The sequence below is a fragment of the Dromiciops gliroides genome, chromosome 1 (genome assembly GCF_019393635.1).
Source record: "Dromiciops gliroides isolate mDroGli1 chromosome 1, mDroGli1.pri, whole genome shotgun sequence".
Classification (NCBI taxonomy): domain Eukaryota; kingdom Metazoa; phylum Chordata; class Mammalia; order Microbiotheria; family Microbiotheriidae; genus Dromiciops; species Dromiciops gliroides.
Window position 1 is genome coordinate 749,208,997 of NC_057861.1, and position 23,301 is coordinate 749,232,297.

The 23,301-nt window shown below is 48.4% G+C and overlaps 1 protein-coding gene across 1 annotated transcript; it reads right to left on the bottom strand.

Annotated features, from left to right (window-relative positions):
* Positions 1-632: 632 nt before the first annotated feature.
* LOC122735792 (solute carrier family 22 member 13-like) lies at positions 633-22,211 on the bottom strand. Its single transcript, XM_043977583.1, has 10 exons — positions 21,801-22,211; positions 7,531-7,634; positions 7,176-7,330; positions 5,631-5,799; positions 4,419-4,539; positions 4,209-4,303; positions 3,361-3,575; positions 2,780-2,888; positions 2,277-2,492; positions 633-1,316 (listed from the first exon to the last, which is right to left on the bottom strand). Exons 1-10 carry the CDS (start codon positions 22,182-22,184, stop codon positions 1,223-1,225), a joined length of 1,662 nt encoding a protein of 553 aa, XP_043833518.1. The 5' UTR covers positions 22,185-22,211; the 3' UTR covers positions 633-1,222.
* Between the last annotated feature and the right edge of the window lie 1,090 nt (positions 22,212-23,301).

Here is a 23,301-nt window from a genome sequence, read left to right on the forward strand (position 1 = left end):
ACATGATTTTCCAGGACGAGGATGCCTTTGAATTTAAAGACTGTGTAGACTTACTGGGCTTTCTTTGTCTTAGAAGTGGATTCACATAAGCATTTCTCTATGTGGGAATGCCTCCTAGTGCATGTAAACTAGGATCTGATGTAGGCACCATTTTTCAGTAATTCCTGAACTGTGTCCAGCAAGAACTTCTTAGGTCTCTGAGATTTCACAAGGCAGTGTGGTGCAGCAGAAGATGCCCAGGGTTTGGAGTCAGATGGCTTGGGTTCAAATCCTACATCTTATGGACTATGTGACCCTAAGCCAGTCACTTCCTCTCTTTGGGCTGCAGATTCTACAAAATGAGAGGTTTAGATCAGGGGAGGCTGAAAGTCACTTTTAACTTGTACCTTCTGGTCTGGATGAGTCTACAAGAAGAAGTCCTGACAGTCCTAAGTGGAGTCAATGGCTTCAGGAAGACTTTGCCCTGTTATTTTATTCATTGATTGATTCATTGATTCATTGATTCATTCGATTGTTTGTTTATTTATTTATTTATTTTGTGAGGGGGGACAGAGCTGGACCACTAAATCCTTGGAGACCTGCTTGCTTTATTCAGTTTATTTAATACACAACAACACACCGGTGGCCCCAAAGTGTGCAAAGTTAAAGCCTTCAGGCTTGGCTGGGGATGGAGAAGGACTTTGTGCTGTTATTAAATAACTTCTGGTAGAAGTCAAATAAATTCAACAAAAATTTAAGCACTTACTATGTTCAAGGTGTTGTGCTAGACTCTAATGGTACAAAAACAAGAGTCCCTGCCCTTCAGGAGTTTCCATTTTCTTTGGAGGAGGGGCCTAACACAGAAGTAGGACCCAAAGCACTGGGGAGATGAGAAAAGGCTCTTGCTGTGAGTCCTTCCTGGACTCAACTTAAATCTGTTCCTGTAAGGAAGCAAGGGACCCTGAGAGAAGGTCAAGATTGATGGCAAACTGGGCATGGAAGATGGCCAATGCAGAGGGAAAGCAGATTGAAGTCTAAGGAGGCAGGGGATTTCTGCTCCCATATCGGAGGGAGGAGAGGGCAAGGAACCCCTGGCTGTTGGATGCTGCAGAAGCCAGGCTTGAGATGACATCTCTTTCAGTGAGAAAGTGTTTGGCACTTCCCATTTGGGGTCCAGCCCTGCCGGGATCTGACAGATGGAGGACAGTGGCGTTTCTGCTGGCCATCAGGGCCCCACAGCTCCTCAGAAGTGGGTGGTGTTGGGAGAGCCCACAGTGCCATTCTCCTGGGCTGACATCTCTCCTTTCTCAGCGGGATCAGGTTCTGAATTCTGGGCTCTGGGGAGAGTCAAGTCAACAAGCATTGATTAAACGCCTACTAAGTGCTGGGGACACAAAGCAAAGCAAAAGTCGGCTCTGCCCTCAAGGAGCTCACAGTCAGATACAGAAGACAGCCCACAAACATGGAGACCCCAAAGCCATCAGGAGGATCTAGGAACTGGACTCAGACATTACCTGATGATGGTGGGGGAATACCGACTTCAGGGCTGAGGGTAAAGGAATCATGGGGGTGGGGGTAAGAAGTAGTCTTCAGAACAGACTAGCTTCCCTTCATCCTCTCCAGACCACAGCCACAATGCCTTCATTTCCCCATCTCCCTCCCAAGGTCTTCACCAAGGCCTGACCTAGCAGGGCGGTGGCATTCCACAGGCCCCTTTCCGTTCTCTCAACACCTTTTCTCCATGTTGAAACTATTCTGGTGACCTTGTCCATTCTGAGGTATGAATAACTAAAAAGGGCTCCCCTGCAACTTCATCCCCAAGGAAGCAATTCTGATTGTGGTATTGCAGGCACTATGATAGGCCAAGGAGACTCACCCAGGAATCTACTTCTCACACTTTGGCTAGGACTCCTGGGGGAGGACTCACCTTTTCGGTGATATTGACTTCAGGACCCGGGGGAAAAACTCACCCTTTGAGAGGTGTTGGCTCTAGGAATCAGGGGAAGGAATCATCCTTCAGGGGGTGTTGGCTCCCAGACCAAGGGGAAAGACTCACCCTTTGGGCAGTGTTGGCTTCAGGACCCAGGGGAGCACTCACCCTTTGAGGGGTCTGGGGAGCACTCATCCTTTGGGGGGTATTGGCTCCAAGACCCAGAGGGAGGACTTGCCCTTTGGGTTATGTTGGCTCCAAGACCATGGGGGAGAACTCATCCTTTGGGGAGTATTGGCTCCAAGACCCAGAGGGAGGACTTGCCCTTTGGGTTATGTTGGCTCCAAGACCATGGGGGAGAACTCACCCTTTGGGGGCTTTTGGCTCCAGGTCATCTATTGCATCCTTTAAGGGCTTTCCTTTAGTTTCAGGAAGCATGACACAGAGAACCCCAACCAGGACTGGTAAGGATCCATAGATGGCCAAGGGGATGGCATGATGATAGTCATCCAGGAGGGTCACCAAGGGTGTGAGGATGCCTCCAAGCCGAGAGAACGTGGCCACCAGCCCCATGCCTGTCTGCCTAAGGAGATGAAAGGCACAGAGCACACATAGGCTACCATGGAAAGCAGCTGCATGTAGCAAGCAAGGTCTGACTGGGCTCTGGGCTCTGAGGGTCAGCACTGTCGTACCCAGAGAACTGTATGTGAAGGGCTCTTGTGTGACCCTAAGAGAGTCATGGAAACACCCTGAGCCCCAATTTCTTCATCTGTAACATGGGCTAATAATACCACCCCCACCCCCCCATAGGGTCATGACAATCAGACGCTAGCTGGGCTCTGGGGTGGAGGGCCTGGGTGCTGGCCTTACCTGATGATGGTGGGGAAAAGCTCTGCTGAGTATATGTAGGAGGTGGTGAAGGCGGCAGCCGTGGCAAACTTCCCCACCACGGCCAGCACCGTGCTGACTGTGGGATAACCTAGGACACAGGGAGAAGAGCCAGTCAGTGGATGATGGGAGCCTGGGATAGGCTAAGGACAGGCCTGGCCCATTCCAAGAAGGAAAGAGGACATGTGTCCTTCAAAGGCCTACTCTGCTCCCATCCATGGTTCTCCCTCCTGACAGCAAGTAGCCTATAACCACTCACTCCCAAACTCAGCAGCTGCTCTAGGATCTGAGTTCCATTGAAGTATTCATAGCTAAAGGGCTCCTCTGTGTCCCTTCCTTTGCAGAAAAACTGCTTTCAATGCTGTATCCCCAAAGAATGACCCATTAATGGTGGAATTTCAGCAAGTGTGCTCTCTGAGAGTCTCCTGAAGGGGTTTTTTTTTTCACTCTTAGCCATGGCCTCTTCGGGGGACAAGGCTTGTATTTTGGGTCTCTGCCCCAAAGGTTCTGTGTGCCAACCTTGTATATAACATCCCTCCCCAAAGCTCCTGACAACTTCATACTTGAGGGGACGAAGATGATGGCGAGGGACATGAGGCCGCCTGTGATCAGTGTTCCCATCTGGCTCTTCCTCCTGCCAAATTTTTGCACCATGAAGCTGACAGACGAGCGAGCAGGTACCTCCACAAGCCCGAAGATCATCTGCGTCAGGTAGATGTCCAGGCCGAAGCCCCCCACGTTGAAGCCAAGGCCATAGTAGCCAAGGCTGTCCACAAACCTGTCAGTGATGATAGCCTCGGTTAGTACAGGACCAGGGACATTGCCCTCACCACAAAGAGAGGGGGTGGCCTCCAGTCTCCTGTCTTCCTACTTCTATTTGTATTCCTGGCACTTGGCAGTGTCTGAGGCACAAAGAGCACTTGATACATGCTAGTTAACTGACTGTGGCATCAGACTTTGCAGAAGCTCAGAGATGAGTGTTGCTGTGTGGCAAGGGTGGTCAGGGGGGCGGGGAAGCCCTGCACACCAGTTTGATTAACATGGAGAGTGTGATAAGAGGAGTAGCAGCAATAAGACACAGAAGAAAGTGGGAATGGAGGGTCCAAGGCATTTCCCCTGGCTACTATCTTCTCAGGAGCCAGCCCCCGGGGAGCCGCTGGAGGCAGTAGGGAGCCACTGAAGAGAAGGGGAGTGATAAGGGCAGGTCTGGGTTGTAGGAATATTATTCTGGCAGTTTTGGAGGATGGTTGGAAGCAGGAAGGCCATGGGGCATCCTCTGGCCATGATACCCCTCATCCTCTGCAAAGGGAGGAAGCACCACTGAGAACTGGCCTAGGCAGACCAGTTTTCACTCAACTCAGTACATCAAATGGGAAAATCCATCAGGATAAATGTACACACACTGACTCACCAGACACAGAAGAGAATGAGTGTCACCTTCCGGAGCCAAGGGTGCCGGAACATGTCCAGGGCATTTCCCTTGGGTGCTGCCTTCTCTGGAGCTAGCTGTAGGGGAGAGAGAGAGAGTCAAGTGGCCACCAGCCTCCCACCACAGAAGCATCAAGCCCACAGCCCCTGTGACAGGAGTCCAGCAGTCTCTGCTCCAATAAGTGCAATTAACCTGGCTGAGGGTCTCCGGAGACACACTGCGCTTGTTTATCAAGGCTGCTTTCTGGACCAATTCCTTGGCCTCCTCTACTTTCCCTTGGGTCAGCAGCCACCTTGGAGATTCAGGAAGCACCCTGCAGGACAGAAGGCAGAGCAGGGATTTTCCCATTGCCCTCTGCCCACAGCCCCATCATTGGCATGCAAGGCTGGGGTAGTGAGCCACTGGGGGTGGGAATTCTGGTCCCCTCCCAGCAGGGCCTGGGGTCCAGGGGAGGATAATAGCATCCATTGCTTCTTCTTGCTCCCTAGGCCATCAGCTGCTCGCTGGTTGGACCATGAGGTGAGAGGGCAATCATGAATGGAGAAGGGGGCAGGGGTGTCATGGCAGAGAAAAGAATTTGAGAAGTAACATGAGAAGAACACGTGTATGGGAGCCAGGTCCAAGCTGGGGACCACACTCTGTGGCCCTGGGCATCCCTAAATGTCTCTGGGCCTCACACAGAGGGGACACCTGCTCTCATTCCCTCACCAGAGGGCCATGAGGAGCCACTTCAACAGCCCCTCTGAGCACCAGAAGTCCTTGGTTATTTACAAAGTCAGTTATAAGCTCTGCACTGATGTGAGGCATCAGCATGAGTGTAAGCTCTTTGAGGGCAGGCACTGGTCCACTTTTGTCTGTCTCCCCAGTGCCTAGTACAGTGCCTGGGATAGCCCAAGTACTTCAGAAATACTTGTTGAATTCTTACTGATTTTACTGGCCAAGGATTGAGGAGGGCCCTGGACTTGGAGTCAAGAAGTTGTTTGTTGTTTTCAATCTTGTCTGACTCTCTGTGACCCCATTTGGGGTTTTCTCAGCAAAGACACTGGATTGGTTTGCCATTCCCTCCTCCGGCTCATTTTACAGATGAGGGAACTGAGACAAACAAGGTTCAGTGACTTAGCCAGGGTCACACAGCGAGCTAGGGTCTGAGGCCAGATTTGAACTCAGGAAGATGAGTCTTCCTGACTGCAGGCCTGGGACTTGATCCACTGTGGCACCACCTAGTTGCCCTCGACCTGCATATACTTGAGTTCTAAAAGTGTGGGAGTAGGTTATAGGAAGAAGGAGAAAAGAAGGCAGAGGAGATCACTGGGGAAGGGGAGTAAGGAGCCAACATGAGATAGACAGAGGAGCTGAAGGATTCAGTGTGGACTTGGCCTGGGGCCCTTCCCTGCCCTTGCTCACCACCAATAGAAGAACAGCAGTAAGATAGGGGAAGTGCCTGCGATCTGGAACAACCTCCAGTTCCGAATTCCATAGGCCAGGCCAGCCAGCACTATCTGCCCCACTGAGAAGCTGCACTGGGAGATGACCACGGCCATCGTCCGTTTGGAGGCAGAGACCCACTCTGTGGCTGGGCAGGAGAGAAAGAGAGGATGAATGTTCAGATGGGAACCAATGTGAGAGATCATTCACAAGCCCAGTCTGCATCGAGGCAGCACAAAGAGCTTCCCTGTGTTATTTCACTTGGGACCTTCCCCCTCAGATGGTCTTCCATCCACTTTGTACAGATCTCCCATGTCCACAGCTGGCTGCCTGTGACCTCCCCCTTTAGGGTGGGAGTTCATGGAGGGCAGGGACTGCTCTTGCCTTTCTTTGTATCCCTAGACACATAGTGCCTGACACACAATAAGCGCTCAATCAGCACTTAGTGATTGGTTGTTGTTGAATGATGCTCAGAACAGCTTTGGGAGGAAGGCAGAATAGGAATTATTTTCCTCTTTTTTTTTTTTTTGTAAGGCAATTGGTGTCAAGTGACTTGCCTAGGGTCACACAGCTAGTAAGTGTTAAGTGTCTGAGGCTGGATTTGAACTCAGGTCCTCCTGACTCCAGAGCTGGTGCTCTATCCACTACACCACCTAGCTGCCCCTATTTTCCTCATTTGACAGATAAGTAAACTGAGGCTTCAAGATCACCATGATTCTCCCAGAACCACACAGCGTGAGCAGAGTCAGGACAAGAACACAGGTTTCCTGAGCCCCAATCCTGTATGCTTGACATTTTTATCCCTCTAGGTCACTTGTTATGTCACAGAAATAAATTAAATTTAGGATATAAAAGGGAGAGAGGTATAGACTGAAGGGTTTCCTGGAGAAAGACAGGTGAGTGGGTCTGAGTGTGCTGCCCTGTCTGCATTGCCAAGCAAAAAATGTACGTTAGGCTCATCTATACTGTTCCCACTAGGCTGGGGCAATCTCTTACTGAAACTATGGTCTCAATCAGTTTCTTTGCTGATCACTAGGGTTTTCTATGTTAACCATCATATAGTTAGTACCCAGGGAGGACTTTGTCTCCTCTTTGCTTCTGAGAAGCCTTGAATTTCTCAATTTTTATTTTTATTTTTGGTACAGCAATGAGGGTTAAGTGTCTTGCCCAGGTTCACACAGCTAGTAAGTGTCAAGTATCTGAGGATGGATTTGAAATCAGGTCCTCCTGAATCCAGGGCCGGTGCTTTATCCAGAATTTCTCTGGTCTTATTGCTAATCATTAGCATTTCTAGATCTATGTCAAATAAAGGACAGGTAACCCACAGCTGACCATCTCCTGGTTAGATCATGTTTGAATACCTTCCCCCTCCCCCAAATGCTTCTAATAGCTTTGGTGACCTGAGTGTTCAGGGAGGGGCCCTCAAGTTTATCCATAGGGATCCCCAGACATGGGAGGGAGGTCAGAATGGGTCCCTTTGCCCAATTCTCTCAGAGGTACTGGAGACCTCCCTAGAATACTCACTCAAAGTGACATTGCTGATGGCATAGCCAGCCACTGCTGTGGCTACAGCAAACCGGAAAGCCATGTAGACGTAGAAGTCGGGGACGAAGGCTGTCCCAATGCCAAACACAGCATGTAGGACCAGCAAGATAAGGATGGTGGGCCTTCGGCCAATCCTGAGGGGATGACAGAGACAGGGGGCAGGCATGGTCATGAGCCTTGGGGAGCCTCTGGTCTGAGGAAGGAGATCTGACACCAGCCCTAAGGGGTCCCCTCCCATGCGAAAGATGCTAATCTTGGGCATTGCCAAGGGAGGCGATGGCCAAGGGAGGCAGCAGGCAAATTACTTACAGGGAAGAGTAGGGGGACTTCTTACCTGTCACAGAGAGGTCCAAAGATGGCTGCTCCAACCAGAAGTCCAGCCATGTACACAGACTGGGAGGTCTCTTTTTCATGCCTCCACTCACAGACCAGGTCAAACTGAAGGGATTAAAGGAGATTGCTGTAGGTACTTGCAAGTATGTGGGATAGACAGATGAGGTCAGTAGCCTGCAGAGGTTGCTGACCTCTCCCTTTGCGCTGCCTTTTCCCAACCCAGTTGCTAAACACTACTGTGGTTGTAAGTGGTGTGACGTGATCAAATTGTAGGGAAGGAGAGCTCCTTGGGCTACCTCTTGGCACTGTCATCTTTTCAAAATCAGATCTATCTTCTGTCTATGTATCATTTTCATTTCTAAAGATCTTCCCATTCCCCTTCCCAGAGAGGATTTCTCTTGTATGAAAGGAAAATGCATGGGAGAAGTTCTGCAAAATTAACTATATAACAACTGAGTCTGACAGTATTTGTAGTGTCCCCCAACTGTACAAAGAAGGCAAGGAGTGAACGTTCCCATCTCTTCTTATACACCAAGCTTAGTGATTAGGATTATATGACATTCAGTTTGGGCTTGTTTTATTTGTCTTTCAACTTACATTATTTTAGTCATTGTGGATATAGTTTTCTTGACTCTGTGGACTTTATTTTGCAACAATTTCATAGATTTAGAAGGGAAACAAGTATAACTACTATGTGCCAGGCACTGCACTAAATATTTAACAAATATCATGACATACCCCAGGAGGTAGGTGCTTTTTTATCCTCATTTTACAACAGAGGAAACTGAGGCACAGAAGTGAAGTGACTTGCCCAGAGTCACCTGGCTAGTAAGTGTCTGAAACTAAAGTCAAACTCAGCTCTGCCTGACTCCAGATGCAGTGTTCTCCTCACTGGGCTACCTAGCTACCTTAGGGCTAGAAGGGACCTGGGAGATCATTTGGCCAACCCCTTGAGTTTTTTATTTGTTGTTTGTAAATGCTGGAACTGGGTCCTGTTGAGGTTAACTGACTCATGCAGAGAGTAAGTGGCAGAGGCAGAATTTGAAGTCAGGTCTTTTGACTCTAAGTCAAATGCCCTTTCCATTTGAAGTCTTTCTGCATAGCTCCTGTTCCAACCCCCCTTCCACTCTAAAGAATACTAGAGCTCAAAAAGCATTAGCTTCACCCTATATCCCAGCAGGAAATGCCTGTATAGCACTCCAAACAAGTGGTCATCAAGCCTTTTTTTTTTTTTCAGCCATCCAGTGATGGTGAACTTATTACCGTTCGACTTTTGGATAACTTTCACCATTCAGTTCTATTAAATTCTACAGAAACAAATGAATCACTTACTACTTGCCAAGTGCTTTGCTAGGCACAGATAAAAATGGAATAATTCTTGTCTACAAGGAACGTACCATGTTGGGGGGGGGAGGTGCAACATGTATGATGATAAGTAAATAGGAAATAAATTGGGATGGGAGATGATTAATCACTGGGGAACTATGAAAAAGCCTCCACAAAGGAAATGCCACTTGATCACTGAAGGATGATGATTTAGAGAAGGAGACTGGATGAGGAAATGCAGTCAAGAAATGAGGCTGCCTGAGCAAAGGTATGGAGGTGGAAATGAAAGGTCAAGTTTGGGAACCAGCTAGATTGTGGAGTTTGTGTTTTATTCCAGAGAGCCTTTGAAGCTTTGGGGGCAGGTGGGTGGAGTGTGACACTATCAGAACAGCGTGTTTGGGGAAATTATCTTTTTTGTTTTGTTTTGTTTGTTTGTTTTTGTGAGGCAATTGGGGTTAAGTGACTTACCCAGGGTCATACAACTAGTAAGTGTTAAGTGTCTGAGGCTGGATTTGAAATCAGGTCCTTCTGACTTCAGGGCTGGTGCTCTATCCACTGCGCTACCTAGCTACCCCGGAAACTATCTTGGTAGCTATGAAAAATAATGGTGGCATAGTGCATAGAGTACCAGCTCTGGATTCAGGAGTACCTGAGTTCAAATCCGGCCTCAGACACTTGACACTTACTAGCTGTGTGATCCTGGGTAAGTCGCTTAACCCTCATTGCCCAGCAAAAAAAATTTTAAAAAATTAAAAAAGAAATGGCCAGGAAGTGTAGGGTGGCTTGGGGGTGGGAGTGAGGCCTGTTGATGAGTTCTGTTTAGAGAAAACTGAGCTTGAGATGCTAATAGGACATCTGGGTGGAGCTGTCCAGCAGACAGCTCCCAATGTAAGAGGTGGTAACTAGACCTATCTCTAAGCCTAGGCTTAGACTCTCCTCCTTGGTGGAGATTAATTATTCAGAGGTAGCTGCCTTTCTGAGGACTGGAGTTGGTGAGAGTTAGAGAGAATAGGGATCCTAGTCTTCTGGCTTCCAGCTTCAAGAGAGATGTGGGCAAATCTCCCTTGAGGTCCCTTAAAGAAGGAAAAGACTCTGGTAAGAAGCCGACATGAGCGGAGCTGGCAGTTGGACCATGTTGCTGTCCCCAGCCCACTACAGCAGAGGCTTTGGGGGAGTTTCCCTTTTTGGTAAAATCTGGGGGTCTCTCTCTCCCTCTCTCTCCCTCTCTCTCCCTCCCCCCCCCGCCTCTCTCTCTCTCTCTCTCTCTCTCTCTCTCTCTCTCTCTCTCTCTCTCTCTCTCTCTCTCTCTCTCTCTCTCGGTGGAGCTGTAATCTCATTCCAAAGGGGAGGGTTCATTCACTCTATACTGTCTGAGACATTCTCTTTTATGTATGCTTTCTCTGACTTCTGTTTTGATGCTAACTTGGATAAATAGTTTATTTGCTCTGTGCGTTTATTGTGGAACTGGCATTTAGTGGGAAGGGAATATAGCCCTGGAAATATAACTTGGGGCCCTCCTTTCCCGTTAAGGGATTGTGATCAGGAGTGCAGGTTGAATCTAAAAATTATTTTCCCCAGACAAATAATATTTTTTTTGGAGAGGCAATGGGGTTAAGCGACTTGCCCAGGGTCACACAGCTAGTAAGTGTTAAGTGTCTGAGGCCAGCTTTGTACTCGGGTTCTCCTGAATCCAGGACAGGTGCTCTATCCACTGCGCCACCTAGCTGCCCCCAGATGAATAATATTTAAAGGTGCAGACAGACAGCATACAAGAGCAGAGTGACCAGCTTCTGGTCCCAACCTCCTGGCAGGAATGAATGTCTCCCTTGGAGAAGGTTGGGAGAGGAGACTCTAGAGAGGTTCATTCCTGTCCCCCTGTGAGCTAAATCTAGACATTCCCATGTGGACATAAATAACCTACATGAGCAACACAAAACCGTCCAACCTCCTTCCCCCACTTACATATAGTTTTAGGAATCATCCACATTGGGTCTAAGGCATAGAGACAACTGAATGTGGGGGAGCTGATGAAATCACCGAGTGTGGAGAGAGAAAAGAAATGAGGGCCAACTTGGGGACACCTGTGTTCAAGGGTCTTTGTGGCAAATCGAAAAGGAGACTGAGGAGTGGTAGGGGATGGAGGAGGCTCATAGAATCCACAGAACCATATATCTAGAGCTGGAAGAGACTCAGTGGCCATCTGGCCATTTTACACATGAGGAAATGGAGGTGCAGAGAAATGGAGGGATTCACTTGGCACATGGGCACCTATTGACTGCTCAGTGATTAGTCGATTACCCCAAGTCATACAAGTAATAAGAGGGAGAGTAGTGGAATCTGACTTTAAATTCAAGTCTCTTTCTATGACTCCATGCTGCTCCAAAGAGAGTAATGTGAAAAAAGCCAGGGAGGAGAAACTTTCCAGAAGGAAGTAGGGAATCAGAGCATCAGAACCTTCAGAGAGGTCAAGGAGGATGAGGACTGAGAAAAGTACAACAGTTTGAGTGGTGAAGAGATCACTGTTAACCTTTAGGGTAGCAGTTGTAGCCAAGTAGCAGTACTGGAAGCCTGCAAGGGCTTGAGAAATGAGAAGGTCAACACAAACCAGACCAGAAGATTGTTTTTCTAGCAGTCTAGCAATGAAATAGAGGCTAGCTTAGGGGTCCAATTGACTCCAAGGTCAATTTTTAAAAAATGACCACTAAGGGGGACCAGAACATGTTGTTAGTCCGAAGGAAAGGAGTCAATATACACAGATGAGGAGAGAATGACTATAAGAGAGAAAGAGGGGCTACCTGCCAGTGGAGGAAGGAAGAATGGATCAAGGGCACATGCAAAGAAACTGGCTGTGGAAAGGAGAAAGACCATCTTGTCTTCAGAGAATGGATCAAAGGAGAACAGGTTTTATGGTGCATCTTGTGCATTAGGAACAAAAGGACAAATGGGTGAGTTGCCATCACTGAAGGAAGTACCTGCATCAGAGATCTGCTCAAGCACTGGAATGACCTTGTTCACATTTTGCCACCATGAGTCACTGTTGGTTCAAATGTATTGACCTTAAGGTCACTAAAAAGACCCGCATGATTTATTTTCCCCACCCTGAGTTTGTGCAGATGATTTTTAAAGACTGGTAACAGGACTTTACATCTATCTCTATTAAATCTACTTGGCCCACTATTACCAACCTGTGAAGACTGGCCATTCAGCAGGTATTCCTACCTACTGGAGGCAGAGGATGCTGGGGAAAAGAAAGATATCTCTGGCAGACTGGAGAAGAAAGCCCATAGAAGACCCAGACAGAAAAAAAAAATCCTTTTTTTTTTTTTTCAGGAGACAAAAGCTTAGATGACTCAGCCTCCTTGGATCTCATTTCCTCCTCTATAAAATGAGGAGACTTGAACCAGTGACCTCTAAAGATCTCTTCTGGCTCCCATGACATTGTCAATGGGATCTTGGGAAATCAATTAATCTCTTATGTTTCAGTTTCCTCCTCTGTAAAATGAGTTTGGACTTTGGGGATCTGACAGAGGCTGGGCTCTGCCTCACTGCCTGATCCTGTGGCTGCCAACTTGGCTACAGTCTATGGTTTCATCTTGTTCTGATATGTGGACTTACTGAAAGTGGCTGAGGATGATCTAAGGCTCTTTTCTCTAACAGTATGTTTTCCTCTTGATAGGACTTTATCAGCTCCTTTATGCTCTTGTTGTGATAAGTGATAAGCAACTATCTCTCTGCTGAAAGTAAATGTCAAGGTGCAGAAGGAAAACACCCCTTCAAGGCTGTATTAACCTCAGGGCTCCTCTTGTTCTCAACAACTCATTCATTAAGTGCATGCCAGGCACTGGGCTAAATTTTGGGGGATACAAAGAGAGGCAAAAGACATTCTCTGCCCTTAAGGAGCTCCCCATTCTAATAGGGAAGATGACGTGCAAACAATTCTGTAAAAACAAGATATAGACAGGACAGTTTAGAATAAATCAAAAGAGATAAGGCACTAGGATTAAGGGGGACCAGGAGGGTTTCTTGTAGAACAAAGGTGTCAAAAATATGAAGCCTCCAAACACTCCTGAGTGCGGTCCAAACCGGATTAAAATTAACTGGGAAATGGATAAATTTATATACCACTTACTGCATGCCAGGAACTGCACCAAACACTTAACATTATCTCATCTGATCCTCACAACTCTGAAGGTAGGTGCTATTATCACCACTTGACAAATGAGGAGACCGAGGCAGAAGAAGTTAAGTGACTTGCTCAGGGTCACACACCTAGTGTCTGAGGTCATGTTTGAGCTCAGTTCTTCCTGGCTTACTATTTAGCTTCCTACAGGTCACAGGTCACCTTGTCCATCCCTAACAGCTTCATTTTCCAGATGAAGGAACCCAACCCCAGAAATAGGGAGCAACCTGCCCAAGGTTACAGAATAAGCCAGTCACTCAGGAAGAATTTGAACCCAGATCTCCCTGGTAGGGCTCTTTCTGTGGTACTGGCTCCCAACATCAGCTAAGCCGGTCCCCAAATAAGGATGGAGACACTCAGGGTGAGGATTTACAGTTCTAGGAGAACAGAGAGCTTTTTAAGATAGGAAAAAGCAATTGCAACAGTGGGATCTGGAACTTGTGTGGACAAGTGAGCAGAAACTGAGGAAAGATGTGGTGGTGCAGTCCATTGGAAAGAAGAAGGAAGAAGGAAACAAGCCTTTGTTAACAAGTGCCAGGCACTTTACAAAGACTCTCATCCCAAGTTGCACAACGACTCTACCGTTATCCCCATTTGAAAGCTGAGGAAAGTGAGGCAGGCACCAAGTCAGAGACCCACCCAGGCCTACGTCTCTGAGGCTGGATTCTCACTCAAATCTTCCTGCTTCTAGGGCCAGTGCTCTCTCCATTCTAGCACCCAACTAACTGTCTTAGACTGGGAATCAGGGCACTTGGGTTCGAATCCTACCTATCTTTGTCACTTATGAAGGGGTTGGATTAGTTTGCCTTGAAACCTTCAGTCTCTGAGCCCATCTCTCCCAACCACATCATGTGATTCCAGGCGTTGTCCTAGGTACTGAGATTTGAAGCTTTAAAAGAGGGCAGTCTTTGCCTGAAGGAGCTTACATTCTCTTGGGGGGAGGGGAACATAGTACCTGGGAAGGAGCACTGACCTTGAATTAAAATCTCCACTCCTGTTTGTCCCACTTACTATGTGACCTTGAGGAAGATCTCTGGATCAGTTTCCTGCCAAGATGGGGGAGGAGACAGCAAGGGGATGGATCAAATAACCTCTCAGGTCCCTTCCAGCTTCAGACTGATGACCCGATGATCTCACTGGACCCCTCTCCTTAGCACAGTGGGACAAAGGTCAACAGTCCATCATGGCACCTTTGGGGGGGCTGGTCATAGTTAGTGGAAGATGTGGATGAGTACACATGGTCTTGGCCATGAATGTGAAGCCGTGAGAAATATTACAGTTGGTTTATCTGTCTTTTGGCAAACTGATCTTTAAGAAAAAACTTTATGGGGGCAGCTAGGTAGCACAGTGGATAAAGCACCAACCCTGGATTCAGGAAGACCTGAGTTCAAATCCAGCCTCAGACACTTGACACTTATTAGCTGTGTGACCCTGGGCAAGTCACTTAACCCTCATTGCCCTGAGGGGAAAAAAGGGAAAAACCGTTACTAATCACTTTGTGAAATCCCTTTAAAAGCTCATAGGAGGGTACATGGGTCTTAAGGCCCAAGTCTACACAGTATGTGGAACACACCCTGCCTCATGCTAAGCCAGGTGGTGGCCTGGTGAGCTTGCTTCTGGGCATGTGCAATAAAGAGACTCTTTCCCTTTGCTTCAGAACAGGAGCAGTTATCCTCTTGGCTTCCAGTGTGGTGACAAAAGGCTTTTGAACTGGCCAATAAGCCAGGACATTTGCCCACAAAAGGTCCAAGAGGGGGACCTCTCTACTCTCTTCCCAAGCAAGTGCTCTCTTGCCATTTTTCCTGTTGGCAAGAACTGCTGGGAGCTACTGAGCAGGCACCACCTCCTCTGTTTGGCTGCCATTTGTCTGTGACTTCACGGATCCTCTCCTTTTCCTGCTTCTGTTGTGCCAGGTGCACGGGGATCCATCAGTGAGAGTGCCCTGGCAATCAGCGGCACCTGGATGCCCAGCAAAGTTAGCCGAGGCCCACTGACAACTGGAGTTCTAGCCATGGTGCCTACAGCATCCGGGTCCAACAGAGACCAACCTGTTTGACCCATCCCGGTGAGGAAGCCAACTCACCCATCCCAGAAATGAGCTGGGGGGCAACTTTACAAAGGAATAATGGCTCCTTCCAATACCTGTAAGTCTACTCTCCCCTGGCACTGTGTGGGTGTGTAGAGAGGAGAGTGCATTGATAGGTTTGGAGGGGATTTCCTCGTACTTTTGTCCTTGCTGTACCTTCTCAGAATATATCCCTTTTTGGGGGGGTGGGGGGCAGGGAAATGAGGGTTAAGTGACTTGCCCAGGGTCACACAGCTAGTAAGTGTCAAGTGTCTGAGGCTGGATTTGAACTCAGGTCCTCCTGAATCCAGGGTTGGTGCTCTATCCACTGCGCCACCTAGCTGCCCCTGTAATTCATTTTTAACTCAAATCTTATTTCCAAGCAGCTTTTCAGACACACAACTTTGCTCAGCTCAGCACACATGACTCAGATATCCTTGGGATCTGTGGCCTCTGGCTTAGCTCACCAGCTTAGTTAGCTCTCGGTCTAAAACCTTTGCCTGATTTCTCCTTCTCCTGTTGGCCCCAGCTGCACTTTTCTGGTGCCCCTTGCTGTTGGAATAAGCCCATCACTTCTGCTGGGCTCCCCTGACCACTTACCCAGCTCACTTCAGATGGCTCATTGGCCTCCCCCTCCATCTCATCTTTCCTGGTTCTTGACATTCATTCACTGGCCTCTTCTCCATTTCTGTTGGATGCCACTAATCTCTCCCTCCCCAGGATCCCACCATGGGGTATTTCTTTCCTTTGATCTCTTCTGGTCTCATGCCAGATTCTAGGCCGTGTCGTCACCAGTTCATACATCAGTATACACAGGCCCCATCCCGGACAAGGAGCATGACGGCCAGGCTCTCAGAATGCCCAAGAAGTCATCTAGTCCCACTGGTTTTACTGGAAGTGGATCAAAGCCACAGGGAGTTAATGGAAAACTTATGTTGGGGAAATTAACCAACAAAGCCAATGGGATCCTCTGATCCTCGTCAGTCCTTAGCCAAAAAATCTATTCAGTAGGATGTGTCTGAGAGGCTTCCATCCATCACCCTGTACTGTGTAATCCCCTTGACCCTCACAAGAAACAAGCTATACCTTGTTTTGCCCTCAGTGGTGGCCACGGAGTGCACCCAGAACAACCCAACCTTTATCCCTGGAGGAAGCGATCAGCAGGCAGCCCCTGAATCTGGAGGAACCGATTGAGGACGGGTTGGTCAGCAGTGCTGAATGTTTTAGTCAGGAAGAATAAGGACTGGGAAAAGACCATTAGATTTGTCCATTAAGAAACCACCGGTAACTTTTCAGAGTAGAGTTTCTGTTGAGTGAGGAAGTCTAAATCTCTGTTTCTGGGGTTCAAGAAGTGAATTCAAAATGAGAAGATGGCAATGAGTATAATCGATTTTTTCTGAGTTTAGCTGAGAAAGGGAAAGATGAAGGATGACAGAGCTGGAGGGGACAGTGGGGTCAAGTGAGAAGTTTCTGAGGATGAGGGAAACCTGAATTTATAGGCAACAGGGAGCAACTGATAAAATGGTGGAGACTAAAGATGGGGGTGGGGCAAGATTGTGTCGGTCCCAATGGAGGACCACTTATAGGTGGGTGTGTTATATATTGGTATGTTACTTCATGTATTGGTTGGGCTATGTGGGTGGCCTTTGGGTTCCCTTTTAGCTCCAGGATTTGGTGACTTTGTAAAGGGGAAAGGTCAGGAGAGGGTGTCTGAGAAACGGACTCATACTCAGCCCATCCCAGAGAGGAGGAGGCAGCTGCCAACGAGGGGCTGGGGGTGTTGCCATGAGGCCAGCGTGCACCAGCAGCATTTGGATGACCTCCGCTAGAGCTATACACATCCTAAGACACATCTACACGGGCTCCCAAATGTCACTTACAACCACCAAAATGTCGCAAATGAACATTCCCAGTCACCATCCTGGCAATGCCCCATGGGCTTCATTGTAACCTGTATAAGCAACAGGCCTAAAAACACACTAAGAATGAGACATGTCGGGTCCCCTCCTCTATTTCCCTCCCAAACTTCAAGCTCCTTTAGGGCAAGGTCTGGGTTTGCTCCTCCTAATATTTACTCTGCATATGCCCTGTATGTCATCCAGCGGTCCTGTTAACACTGTGAGCTCCCTGAGGGCAGGGATTGTGTCTTTCTTTGTGTTCCTGGTGCCTAGCACAGTGCCTGGCACATAGTAGGTACTTAATAAATACTTGTTGACTGACTGACCGACTGAGTTACTGGAAATCCCAAGGGCCCAGTGAAGTCACCCAAGGTCAGTGTCCGGATGCTCTTCCTGGTTCTGTTGCCCTCGGTTTGGGGTTTTTAAGAAGCTGTAGAGCCACCTGCTCCTCCCTCAAGTCCCACCCAGAAGAGAAGTTCCCAAAGTTCCAATCTTTAGGCTAAGAAAACCCCTGAAACTCCCCAGTCCCTGATGAAGAGGTGAGTTTTCTGGTCAAGGCCTTTGAGCCCATCCTCCGCATCTCTTACATGAGCTTACTCCACCAATTGATTTCTCTCTCTCCAGGGCGTCTTCCCTGCTGCCTCCAAACATGCCTATGTCTCCCCTCCACCCTCATTTTACAGAGGAGGAAACTGAGGCCCAGGAGAGGTTGCTGTGTCCAAGGACACACAGAAAGCAAGGGGCGGAACTGGAATCTGCTTTTTATTCTGACTTATCTGACCATTGTTTCTGGATCATCATCCAGGCCTCCTCCCCAACCATGTCTCCAGAGACTCCATCCTTGGTCCTTTTTTTTTTTTTTTTTGCAGGGCAATGAGGGTTAAGTGACTTGCCCAGGGTCACACAGCTAGTTAAGTGTCAAGTGTCTGAGGCTGGATTTGAACTCAGGTCTTCCTGAATCCAGGGCCAGTGCTTTATCCACTGCACCACCTAGCTGCCCCTGTCCTTGGTCCTTCTTACTCTGTGCTCTTGGTGTGAGTGCATCCCATCAGCTGCCAAGAGTTCAATTGTTAGCTCTACCCAGTAACTCCCAGCTTTATACAGCTGACCCCAGTCTTGTATCATCTACCACCTACCAGATGTTTTGAATCTGTAGGTATCTTTAACTCAACCTGCCTAAAGCAGAACTTCCTTTCTCTTCCCCCATTGCCTCCAACTCACCCATCCTTCTAAACTCCTTTCTGTTGATGGTAGGCACTGCCGTTCTTCAAATTAGCCAGATTTACAGCCTTGAACTCATCCCGAACCCTTCCCTCTCCTTTCCCCTCCATACCCAGCCTGCTGCCACCTCCATTTGTCCTGCCATTACCCTAGTTCAAGCCTTTGTTACCTCTCATCTGCTCCTAGCTGTGTGACCCTAAGCAAGTCACTTAACCCCTAATGCCTAAAAAAAAATCTGGTCGTCCTGATGTCTATCTTGCCACTGGACCTAGATGGTTCTGGAGGAGAGAGTGAGGTTGCTGACCTTACACAGCCCTGCCTCACTTAAATCCAATTCAATGCAAGTCAAAACATGCCCCAGATGTCACGGTCCTCTTTGAGTATCATGGACAAACAACACTCTCTTCCCTGCATCTCGCCTCTTTCCTTTCTGATCCAGCCTCCACACATCTGTGAAATCGATATCCCCAAAGCACAAGTCTTCCTGTTACTCCGCTGCTTAAGGAGGTTCTATAGAAATTTGGGTCTCAGATTTTTTAAAAATGTTTTTGGTTTCATTTTGAGTCCTGAGTCGTCTCCCTCTCTCTTAGCTTCACACTAGAGAAGGTCAACATTGGACACAGATACATACATGTGTGAGCCCCACACTACACCCTTCCATAAAGCAGGCCTTTCCCTGGAGGTAGATAGTGCCTTCCCTAGGTCCTCTGTAGCTGATGGGAATGTTCACATAACTCAGAACAGCTTAGTCTGTAAAATGAAGGGTTTGGATGACAGGGCTTCAGATGCCCCTTCCCACTCTAGGTTTATCCAGGATCAAATCCAAATACCTTCAGTATTTAAAGCCCTTCACAACGTGGCTCCCAACTAGCTTGGGTGGACTACGCTCCCAGTCCTTCCCATGTTCCAGCCAAAGTGACTTCATCGTCTTCCCAGGTTCCCATCCTTTTCTGCTGTCTTAGCTTTGGTTTCCTTGCCTCTTGGTGAAGCAAGGAGAAGAAGAGTTCTGGGGTGGTGCGATCCCCCTTTAATGACAGTGCCTGGCACATAGTAGGTACTTAATAAATGATGATTCAATTGAATGGCTGAAACCACATAGATAGGAGAAATCCTTCTGAGAGACTCCCCCCAGTGACCTGTCTTCCCATCAGCTAAGTCTTTATCTGGTTTTGTTTTCTTCTATTTGAACAGAATCCCTGGCCTCCCCTCCACCTGAGCTTAGCTGCGTACAAAGAAGATAAACTTTACATTCCCAGGTTTCCAGAGTAGCCACCCTGGATGCATCTGCCCTTCGGTCGACACGTGTTTTTCCTGCAGGGGGCTTAGCTTGTGTTGTATCCTGGATGCCTGTGGCCATACTTAAGTAGTTAGAGTGCTAGCAAGTGGGACCGAGAAGAGCAAAACTGGGACCACTGGGAGGTAGATTTGTATTGTCAGGGGGAAAAGAACTTCTAATAATCATTGCGATCCCTAAAGTGGAACAAGTGTCTCTGTAGGCCAGCATCCTCACTCCATCACTGGCAGAGGCCTCAGAGAATGTCTGGTCTAACCCCTTCATCTTCTGGATTGAGAAGCAGGCCCAGGAAAGTAAAATGACCAGTCTAAGGTCACACATGTGACCCATGGAAGGTCTGGAATTTGAACCCAAGTCCTTTGCACAATGACAGGATGGCAGCTTGTCTCAGATGGACAGCAGGTATGCCCAAGATGCCCTCAGACATCCTTTCTAGCTTCAATATTGGCATTAGGGAATTCAACACTAAGAATGAGTTGTGACTGGGGGCTTGGGCTGGGTCTCCTGTGCCACATGAACATTCTTGTCTAATCAGAGTAGAAAAGACTATGCTAAGTGTTGATATTTAACAAATATTATCTCATTCAATCCTCACAACAACCCTGCCAGGGAAATGCTGGTATCTTCATTTGGCAGCAGAGGAAACTGAGACAAAGAGGGTTGTTAAGTGACTTTCCCAGGGTCACACTGCTGGTTGGGTCTTAGGCCTTCCTGATCTCAAGAAACTACAAGTGCTCTGAGTCACCTAGTTGCCCCAGTACACAGGTAGGAACAGGAGAGTCCAGGGAAGGGAGAGTCAGAGGGGTGCAAATATGAATGGGGCTTACTTGGGGGGGTGGTGAGTTGGGAGGGCAAGGCAGATGTAGCCAGCCAGAGGATGGGAACACATCACAGAGGCTTCTGGATGCCTGGCCAAGCCCAGGAAGCCCAGAAAGGCTGGGAAATTTACAAACAGGCGAGGGGAGAGAAGGCGTCCTCGGGATCCTGCAGCCACTGTGATATGGACGAGTCACCCAACCCTGGGAAGCCTCTGACAGGAGGTGGGTGTTAATACAAGAAATGAGCAAGCATTCTTCTCAGGAAGTCACATCACCTCAATGACCCTGCTCTCTCCTGTGAGTGAAATGAGTGATTTGGACAAGGGGGGTTTCCTCCTTCCAGCTCTAACCCTACAATCTGAGGCTTGTGCTCCCAGGTGGATCCCCACAGGAATGCAAGAAGTTGAAGGCTCCTTATTGGGTCGGCTGGTGGCCCGGACCATCACAGAATTCAAGTCAACTCAAATGGCAAACCTTTGCATGCCTGACCTCAAGCTAGCCCACAGTGTACTGGAAAAAGGAGCAAAGACGCTCCCCCCTACCCCCAAGAGAGACATAGGACACATGTTAAAGGCTTAAGACAGACAGAAAGCATCAACATCACACAGACCTATGTACCTTAGTGAATGTTTAATCTCTGAATGCTTTCCAACTCCCTCCACACCAGGACCCCTTCTCTGCACAGCTTTGCTGGCAGAGAAGCAAAGAGAAGAAGGGAGGTGGTGCGATGGGGTGGGGTGTGCTTGCAACAAGCATCATTTCTGGTTGGGATTGGACTGAAGAATCTTTAACCTTCTGTTGTCCCGAGTCTACGATTCCAGGACCCTGTACATGCAGATAACTGAGCTGTGATTACGTTCTCATTCTAAGGAGGGACCCCACGAAGTCACAGGAGAAAGGGAGCATCTGTTCCTGGGCTGGGGTGAAGTGCAAGGAACCATCCCTGGGGCCAGAAAGGCCAGGCTGGGGGAAGAGGGAGGATCGGTGCCCACGTGAAGGTTAATCAATGAATTTGGGGAAGGGCTGGGATGTCTGCATCCCAAGGTAAGATGGCACCTTTGTAGGTAAAAGGAGATCCTGTGGCTATACCCCAAATTGACTGGATCCAAGCTGGAGAATCTAGGTTTTCAGACCCGCAGATGTTCCCTCCCCCTAAGGAAGGGTCCAAGGGACAGGGTCAGTGCTCCCTGCAGAGATGGGTCTCAGGGATTCTGGGCAAGACCCCCACCCAAACTACCCTAGGGGAGGGAGGTCTTTCTATAACTGACTCCAAGAATCATAGCATTTAGAGCTCCTAAGGGATCAAGAGCAATGCCCTCCCATTTTACAGATGAGGAGAGTGAAGCCCAGAGAGGTCGCTTTGCCCAAGGGCAGGCAGTAAAGAGCAGGGTCCGGACTCAAGCCCAGTGTGGCAGAGACAGTACAGACAGGGAGACAGACAAAGAGGAAGAGACAGCGGGAATTGACACCTCATTCTCCAGAGAGGGTGGGTTCTTCTCCGGGTACTGCCAGCCCTCTTGGCAAGGCTGTGTGTCATTGAGGCCGTAGCGCAGGATGTCCTCGAGGCTCCAGTCTGCGGGGGGTGGCACGTACATGAGGCAGGACTCCAATTCCCCAGTCTCAGTCCTAGGCACAGTGAGATTCAGCTTCTCCTCGGCAGTCAGGTTGGGAAAGCTGTTCTGGACCCAGCTAGCAAGGGCACAGTGGTGAGGCTCTTCCAAAACCATGAAGACCTGGGCAAACATGTAGTAGGCCGACAAGAAGTTGGGGATGCACATGAGGACCAGCAGCCGGATCTGGAAGGTGCCAAAGCCCCCGATCTCTGCCAGGACCTGGGCAAAGTCAACAGCCATTGTCAGCTCTGCTCAGCTCTGCGCTGGTCTGTTCCACTAGACGCTCTGAGACCCAGCCTATGAATATCTGGTCATACTGGCAGCGGAGGCTGCATTTAATGTTTAATCTGGCCTGGGTTAAGCCTTATCAGCACCCACGTATAAAACCGGTGGCCTCAGTGGGCCTCGACCAGGGACAGCAACAGGAGCGAGGTCCAGGGAGGCAGAGCTTCAAGGTTGGGGGGAGGGGGAGGGGAGGGGCTGAGAAAGCCCAGGTCTGGACACTCCAAGACTCACTAAGGCTCAAATGCAGTGACCACAGCCCTGACAACAAGGCCTTCCCCCAGGGATGTGTGTTGGGGGGTAGGCGTTTCGGTATAGACTTCAGTGAGGCCACAATGGGCACTTGTTCACTTGTTGCCTCTAAGCCCCGAGTGGCTCTGGAGAGAATGGGGTCTGGATGAGCACATTAAGGGCTCACAACCTGATTGCTGCCTAAAGCCTTCAGGACTCCCCAGCCTGTGACTTTAGACTATGCCCTCCACTTTACCAGGAAGTCAGCCCCTACCCATGACCTCATCCACCTCACAAACACAAGTTGTCATATTTATAATCCCATTATCTTGAAAACAAACTCCACTTGCTGTTCTGTGTGTTGTGAGACAGCTCTCAACCCTAATCCCAACACCTGGTGTTCCTGAATGCCAACATTTCTCTGGCCCTTCACTGTGTCAGAAGCACTGGTGTCAATAACAGCGACACTGTGTGATAAACAATGGGGATAGACTTGGCTCTTCTCAGCAGTGAATGATCCAAAACCGTTTCAAAGAACTCATGATAGAAAATGTTTTCAACATCCAGAAAAAAGAACCGTGAATTATGAATGCAGATTGAACCATACTGTTTCTACTTTTAGACTGGGTTTTTTCCCTTCTTTTTTGAGGTTTTTCCCTTGTGTTCTGATTCTTCTTTCACAAGATGACTAATGTAGAAATAGGTTTAATGTGATTGTACATATACAACCTATATCACAAAGCTTTCCATCTTGGGGAAGAGGGAAGGAAGGGAGGGTGGGAAAAAAAATTTGGAACTAAAAATCCTGCAAAAACAAATGTTGAAAATTAACCTTTTATATAAC